At 40.9% G+C, this 8,099-nt stretch overlaps 1 protein-coding gene across 1 annotated transcript; it reads left to right on the forward strand.

The window, feature by feature from the left end:
• Positions 1-268: 268 nt before the first annotated feature.
• LOC107088936 (neuropeptide FF receptor 2-like) lies at positions 269-7,268 on the forward strand. Its single transcript, XM_015381403.1, has 5 exons — positions 269-545; positions 939-1,317; positions 1,436-2,279; positions 6,757-6,940; positions 7,110-7,268. The coding sequence occupies exons 3-5, from the start codon at positions 1,444-1,446 to the stop codon at positions 7,266-7,268; spliced, it is 1,179 nt and encodes a 392-aa protein (XP_015236889.1). The 5' UTR covers positions 269-545; positions 939-1,317; positions 1,436-1,443.
• Positions 7,269-8,099: the final 831 nt, after the last annotated feature.

An 8,099-nucleotide genomic window follows, 5' to 3' on the forward strand; every position in this document is an offset into this window, starting at 1 on the left:
CTTGTTCTCCCCACTGTAAGATGTAGAAGGCATAGGATCAGGACTAGAAGCTGCTGTTCAACAAAGAGGGTCAACCATCAGATTTTAAGACTAAACTGGAATAAGTGGCTGTGCTTTCAGCTAAGAGGAGACTGCAGAGTTAACTGACAGCAGCTCAGATTGATTACAGGATTTCAGGGAGCTATAGGTGCTCACTGGAAGAGTGCATGGTAATATGTGTGCGCATGTGTGTGCGTGTTTGGCTACAGCTGCTCCCTCTCTCCCTCCCCTCTATGCTTTCAGTCGTCTCTAGGTCCTGCATTTGCTGGTTGTGCTCGGAGCTCCTGCTGGTAGAAGCGCGCACAGAGAAGAGTGCGGAGGGAAATGCACAAGGCTCTTCCATCAAGTCTCTGTGGCTTCAAACACCGACAAGGAAACCTATTTACCGGCTCTAGGGGATCCTTGATGAACTTTGCCACTGTTTTTCCGTGAATGCAGAATTTTATTTGGCTTTTTCTAGAAAATCCTGAGGATTTCAAGATCCAAAAATGACCCACACATGTATCGTAAGTAAGCTAAATGTAATAAAATGTAACATTTATGATTTTGTTCTTATAAAGGAAGTAGAGATTAAGCTGTCTTTAATATATTTTTCTACAAGCTCTACAGACATTGTTTCAATTTGTTTATTTGAATTATACAACAATTAATAACAGAAATGCTAATAAAAATAACTGTATACCTTTATATGTATTTTACCATGTCCCCACAGAAGGGTAATGTTAGTTATTTAGTTTTAGTTTGCTTATGATTGTAATAACTTAAAAAAAATATATTTTTAGAGCAAGAACCCTCTTTGCCTCAAGGCCTTGTATTTAAGTTGTCTAATAAATTCAAATAAAATAAAATATGCTATTTGCTGTCCTGTTTGATTTGCTGTCTTTTACTGTTTTTTTCAGACATCAAATGTTGCAGTTGATATCTGTAACGTACGTTTTAAAATGATCAGAATGATGGACCAAACATCCTACAGGGAAAAGATGGAGATGAGGGAGGTATGCACCAGGTTTACCTTCATCAAAGGTGAAAAAGCCTATTAATGCGTGGTAAATTATCAGGATCGAACAGCCACTCCCAGGAGGAATGAACGTGCTTATGTTGCATAAGGAGTGTATTGGGACCACAGATGAACAGCATCATGACTCCAGCTGACTCATAACATGTGGCTCAAGATGGAGAGTAATTGTTCTCATGGTGCTTTAGAGATTTTCACCCACATGCTCCTGAGGAACTGGAAGACCACAGGAGTAGAATATGGAACCTGATCCTACATCTCTGGTAAGGAATTTTTTTAGCATGTTTATAGGATCTTAATAACCACTGATAGATTCCTATTTGATAATGAATTTCTGTTTATTCTAGTGCTAGTTTGTCTAATATTTATCTATTTTATTAGAAACAAGCATGGATCAAACCCAGGACCAGCCCAGCTTCTCTCCACTGCTTTGGGAAAAACTCAACGACTCAATGAGTTTCCGCATCACTACAATGCTGACTTCTTCCATCAGCTCCCCTACTGCTCCACTCTACCCTTTCCCCACACTGCGGCCCTCCTCCCTTTCTCCACACACCCCCTTTATCTCATTCCCTCTTTTTTTCCCAACATCCTCCTCAGCCATCAATGAATCCATCAATGTCTCCTCCTTTCCCTTTTCCCTCTCTAACATCTCATACACTGATTTGAAGGACTTGGAGAGTATGCTTCTGTGGACCCTCCATGAACCCAGCACCATCGCCCTGACCATCATGTACTGCTTGTCGTTCATCTTGGGATTTATTGGGAATTTGATGTCCCTACGAGTTCTGACCAGCAGGCACAGTCAACGGCTCGCAGGTGTCAGTGCCACAAGGAGTCTCCTGGTGAATCTGGCTGTGTGTGACCTAGCTGTGGTGTGCGTATGCATGCCCATCACTCTGGGGAACAAAATCTACACTGCCTGGGTGTACGGTGACCTCCTGTGCCGTGCCGTGCCCTTTACACAGGCCGTCTCAGTGTCTGCCAGTGTGCTGACGCTGACAGTGATCAGCGTGAACCGCTACTACAGCGTTCAATCTCCTCTAAAAGCTCGGTCCATGTTTACACGCCGGAGGATCTTGGTGACAGTCTCCGTGGTTTGGATATTGTCATCAATGATGTGTGCCCCAATAGCGGTGATGAACCGTCGGCGAGAGCTCAGCTTTGAGACTTTCACCATCTTGGTGTGCCAGGAGGAATGGCCCCAGCTTCGCCTTAAGCAGGGGTAGGTACCACAGACAGATGAAAACAAGTTACTTCACGACTGCTCCACCTACTTTTGGAAAAAAAGTACACATTAAATTTTGAACCTAAGTCAATGCCATTTGTGTGGTGCAATAGTAGCATATATTTATCAAAACAATATTTTTGGTGCTTTAACATTATGAAATAGATGTTAAACATTGATATGACGTCAATATTGTTTGCTAAATTTGCAACAATGTGATAGAAAATATTAAGCTATTAGTACTAAAGTACTTTTGTTTAAGTTGTCCTGCTGAGTAGACGGTTTCTTTAACCTTTCTAGATAACTTTAGAATCCAGTGACTATTAATTACGTCATAGAAGTGTTTCACTTGTCTGGTATTATATTTGAGCACATAGAGCATGACTGTTAGGTTAGTTAGCTTCTCTAAATTCTCCTAAGGTGTGAGCGTGTGCATAAATGGTTGTTTGTCCTGTTTGTCTCTGTGTTGCCCTGCGATGGACTGGCGACCTGTCCAGGGCGTACCCCGCCTCTCACCCATAGAAAGCTAGAGATAGGCACCAGCACCCCTTGTGACCCAACTTGGGATAAGCATGACGGAAAATGGATGGATGGACATAGAGCTCTAAAAATATACAGTATCTGATTACTTCCTTGCACAGCCCAGAAAACACATTGACTTTCATTTCAATTGTAGCACATTTCCCACCAAAGGATGGGAGCTTGCAAGAGCGGAAAGAGTCACAACATAAATCTACCATATTGACTCCACAGTGTACCAGAGCTGAACAATATTATTTCTTTTTCAGCATCCAGATAGGCTCATCCATGAATAGCTGAACCTGAGCTCCAGGGTTAAAAACAACTAAACTAAAAGCCACCCAGGAGTGTTTGGCCCTGCCTGATAATGAGCATCCATCTCTTGTAATTTTCATGCCGGGCGTTGTTTTTGCCTGTAAATGATATTTTATGCTAGACTGAGGTAAAGAGGGCTGTCACAGAAACATTTTTGATTTGCTGTGTAATGTGTTTGTAAGTAACTTTTTTCCAGAAAACAGGAGGTAGTAAATAACCTCATCGGGTCCATTTTGGTTTATTAGGGCCCAAGAGTCTCAGGTAACAGCCAGTGCATACACTCTTGCATGTTCTGGCATAGATTTAGTTGCTATGTTAATTCGGCTTCATTATTTGTGTATCACCTTTCAATTTGTGAACAAAATAAAGGCAGCAGCCACCAGCCAACCTCATATTGCTGATGTGTTTGTCTATACGAGTGGAAAAGACATTTCCATCATAATCATTTCTTGCATATTCTGTATAATAACAAGTCAAAATTATCATATAGAAAGAGCCAGTAGGCTCCTGATGCATTAAAATGAGTTATACAACATTTTTGAAAGTAATCACTTTGGGCCACATTCAAAGATGACAACTTGATAAAACAAAAGGGTCTTTTTTCCTACTCTATCTACAGTGCCTTGCAAAGATAGCTATAGAAAACTTAGATTTTTTATTTTTTGCACATCTGGTAACAAACCAACAAGCGTCTATACTGGCAGAATAGACAGTGCTTTTTTTTCTTTTACCAGGTTCATAGGCAGAAAACCCCTATGGTAGCTCTGGAGGAGCTGCAGAAAAGTTGTCAGAGTACAACCTGACAATGATGGACTCCACCAATTGTTCAAAGAAGGATACAGGAAGTCCCTTTTGACATTTACTGGAGACACTGGCAATATATGAAAGAGGAGCTCTTGTTAGATGAGACCATAATTTAAATTTTTGGTTAACATGCAAATTTGCTTTGTGTGGCAAACATCACACCAGCAGTTAAACAGGGTGGTAGCAGCATTATGCTATGGGGATGCCGTTCTTAAGCAGGGAGAAGAAAATTGGTCAGAGCTGGTTGAAATATAGAGTACACTGAATACGGGGCAGATCTGACATTGATCCTGTTATATATAATCGTATGACCAGATCTTGAATGGAATAGTTTGGATCAAAGTACTATGTTCATGTGTCAGAATAGTTCAGTGGAAGTCTGGATCTAATCCCGACTGAAAATGTGGCAAGACAAAAGAAATACTTCTGTATATAGAGACTCATTAAATCAGACTAAGCTTCAGTTATTTTACAAAGGTCAAAATGTAGCCTTTACAGATGGGACACAATGATAGAGGCACACCCGCAAACAATTACAAAAAAACTCTAGAAGAATACAATATGTTTTCTAGTTATAATGGAAGTTTGGGGTGTGAGTAGTATTGCAAGGTGTTGTATTTAGTGTGTTGCCTAATAACAAATTTTGTGAAAGATCGGAAAATTTCCTGAAATCTGTTTTTCTTCAGGCTGGCAGTCTGACAGTGGGTGGCCATCTCAGTTATGTGCTAGGGGACAACAGAGAAACAAGAAGACAAAGAAAATAATAGCTGTTTTTTGGAGCAGAAAATCATAAATAACACCCTGAGGTAAATCGGGAACTGGCAACTCTTCCAAGAATTAAAAACCTTAAAGGGCCCTTTTCTTTAATTTGCATTCAAATCAGTAAAATGCTGAAAAACAGATTAAAAAAAGACATGCACCTTCAGAAACGCATGAATACAGTAAGCAGTTTATGAAGACATTAACTTCATACTGATTTTTTTTTATTTGTTTATCTAGATTCATTGGTGAATTTGTGATTTTGATAACTTTTACAGGCTGACTGAGAAAAAAAACAAAAACTGACCGAAATGATTTGAAAAGTTCAAACATATTGTGGATTTATTTTAGTTAAAACAATGTCAAAATAATGTGCAAATGTAAACATGTACATTAATAGTTGAATAAAAATCCCTCAGTTTCAAGTAGATAGGTGGTTGTAACCATCATACAGCTTCTGACATAATGCTGGCTTAATATTTGATTACCAGTGATCACCATGCATAAAAGTCTCTCAGAAAAGACAGACTTAGACCCAATTCTGACTCAACTTAGACACCAAATGTCAAACTGTGACTTCTGCATTTTACTGAAAGGATGCCTTGCTTGCTTAATGTCAGTAAATGAAGACTGGTTCAACTAATCATGATGTTGTACATATAAGCAGACAGTGAAGTCAATTATGGAGCTTACTGAGAAACAATAGGGAAACATAAACTCCCACCGCTTTTAATTGGTTAAAAGCTATCAGGTCCCTAACCCCCATCCAGTGAAACGATAGCCAAGAGAACGAGCTTGGCAGAATCAGCGGGGAAAGGAGACCCTGTTGAGCATGAATCTAGTCTGGCACAGGGAAGAGACCTGAGAGGTGTAGAATAAGTTGGAGAGTGTCCCTGATGCAGTAACCCCAGTGAGTACGCAGGTTAGTGCTCCAGGTCAGAGAAACAGTTCAGAACCGGACAGCTCCGTGATCCAGTCTGCAGCCCAACCAGGGGTTCCGATCCGGACAGCAACGGACAGATCCGGGGTTCCAGGAATTCTTACAGCATGAAGACAGGTTCAGACTTCTATAAGTCCAGTAGCGTGCTCAGACAGACACGCTCAGATGGAAACAGGCAGGCTCAGTGGTAGAGAGGAACATAGACAAGACATGGTACCAGGATAAATGTCAAACTTTAAACTGGTCTCTTCCGAGGAGCCAGGCTTACTGCACTAAAACTGACCTTCCCCACCAAAACGCTGAGGGCTCCACGGAGAAGGACCAGAACCCATGCTCCCCCCCACACATATAGCCAAAACCTTAAGGACTCAGCGGAGAAGAGCCGGGACACGATCAAGAGACAGGAGACAAACACCAAAACCCGCCAATACACTAGCTTCCAAGAGTTAGGGCATGAATCAGGAACTTAACGAAAACTATAAAAACTAACATGAACATCTCACCCGAATGCATAACACAAATAAACAAAGAATACACGAAGAATTAATGATCTGGCCTTGATAGCTGGGCTGGTCTGTACATATAACAGAGGGAGCAGATGAATAACATAAATGATAATTAGAGAGCGGGGATGATGTATGATTTAAACTCTAGTATCTAAAAAACAATGACGTTTTTTTTTTTTTCCCAATTCTTAAAATGTGTACATTATAAAGAACTTTCCAATGTTAATCTTTGAAAAGCGCTACATAGATAAAATGTACTAATTTACTAGTATTTTTCAAATAAAGCATTATAGGATTAATGTTTATTTTAAATACATTTGATTATTTATAAAAAAAACCTTGTGCTTGATTGCCAACTGTATGTATCATTTCCTTAATTTTTGTCAAGACAAATCTATACAGTTTTATAGATAAACACAAGAGGCTTTCATCTGCATAACAACTAAAATTTACGTTGTGCTTTTTTTTTACCCTATTGTACACAATAAGAGGGTTGTCACATCACTAAGAGTTGTATCCAGTGCAGTTAATATAATTTGAATTGGCCATATCCTCTGTATAAAACATTGTATCATATTTTATAGCTAAATTTGTCAGCAATTTTTTTAATTGCTTTACTTCTCTCATGCAGGTACAACGTCCTGCTGTTTGTGATGCTTTACTGTTTGCCAGTAACGTTTAACCTCACCATCAGCTTCCTCACGGGGAGACGACTTTGGGGAGGAAGGAAATCCACTTTCTCTGATCTGGATCCTCGCAGCCAAGCTCTTCACACCTCCCGACTAAAGACTAGGCAGAAGATTGCTAAGATGGTGGTATGTCTGGTGCTTCTATTTGCCCTTTCCTGGCTGCCACTTTATTTGGCTGATCTTTTCATTGACTGCGAACAGAGGCCTTCTTCTTGGCTCCTGCAGACACGTCCCTTTGCTCAGTGGTTGGGCTTAACAAACTCCAGCCTTAACCCCATCTGTTACTGTTTCATAGGAGATCTGTATCGTTCTGCGAAGGTCATACGGACACGATACTACCAGAAAGTGGCTGCTGTCTTCAATAATTCATCATTCTCGAGCTCAGCTGCTGTTGTTGCTCCTTCAACCAAGATTAAAGAGAGCAAGGTGTCTGCTGCAGAGTGCCACCGCATAGCTGCTGCTGTGGCAGCTTCTGCATCTGTGGTCACAATCCCTGGCCTGCTGGGCTTAGCCAGACATAAGGGGCTAAGGCAAGAGGTCAGAGTGATATCAGACAGCCAAAGAGCATCTGACCAAAGCATCTCAGACTGGTGTCAATCTAATCCCAGTGTATACGATAGCTCTTTATTTCCCTGCCAGCTTCACTCACTTCAGCATTCCTCACAAAAGGCGGATATCCTTCCAGCGAGACGACACTCTACAAATGTGGTATCATTACCTCCTCAAAGTGAACCTGTAGAGATGGATTTGCTACCACTGAGGAGGAATTCGGAGGAAGGAATTTATTGTCTGGAAGCCAACAAGAGGGATCTCAGTACCCTCAACCAGGGCACTTTTTACTTTGTGGGACAGCACAGAAGCACTGCATCAAAAAAACACTTCCTGGGGGGAAACGTGGAGAATGAAACAACAAATATTACGAGCCTATGAAGGTTGGAGTTTATCGGATCTATCACTGGAGAGGAATTTCCTCCTTTTGTCCTGCAGGGAATAAAAACACATTGTTTGGTGCACAGCTTGCACCTGACAGAATGTAGAAAAAACAGTGGAAAACAAACTGTCTTGTGGAACAGCGAGCCAAGTCTCTACTCTCATTCTTTCTACATCTGGTTGTATTTTGGGCTTTGGAGAGAAAGCGGATGGAGCAGCGATGTGTTAACCTCTGCAGGAGGGAAAGCTGGAGTGATATTTAGTTAGTTATCAGTAAGAGAGACAGATTGGTGCAGTGTGCCATAAAGTTTAACTCATATTATAGTCACAGCAGTTTCTGTCATCTGCTTGAGAC

Source organism: Cyprinodon variegatus, unplaced genomic scaffold, assembly GCF_000732505.1.
Source record: "Cyprinodon variegatus isolate N-32 unplaced genomic scaffold, C_variegatus-1.0 Scaffold233, whole genome shotgun sequence".
Lineage (NCBI taxonomy): Eukaryota > Metazoa > Chordata > Actinopteri > Cyprinodontiformes > Cyprinodontidae > Cyprinodon > Cyprinodon variegatus.

Coding starts and splice junctions, on each gene's coding strand:
- LOC107088936 (XM_015381403.1), top strand. CDS start 1,444: ATGGATCAAACCCAGGACCAGCCCAGCTTCTCTCCACTGCTTTGGGAA. Junction 2,280..6,756: donor CAGCTTCGCCTTAAGCAGGG/GTAGGTACCACA, acceptor TCTCTCATGCAG/GTACAACGTCCTGCTGTTTG. Junction 6,941..7,109: donor AGAAGATTGCTAAGATGGTG/GTATGTCTGGTG, acceptor ACTGTTTCATAG/GAGATCTGTATCGTTCTGCG.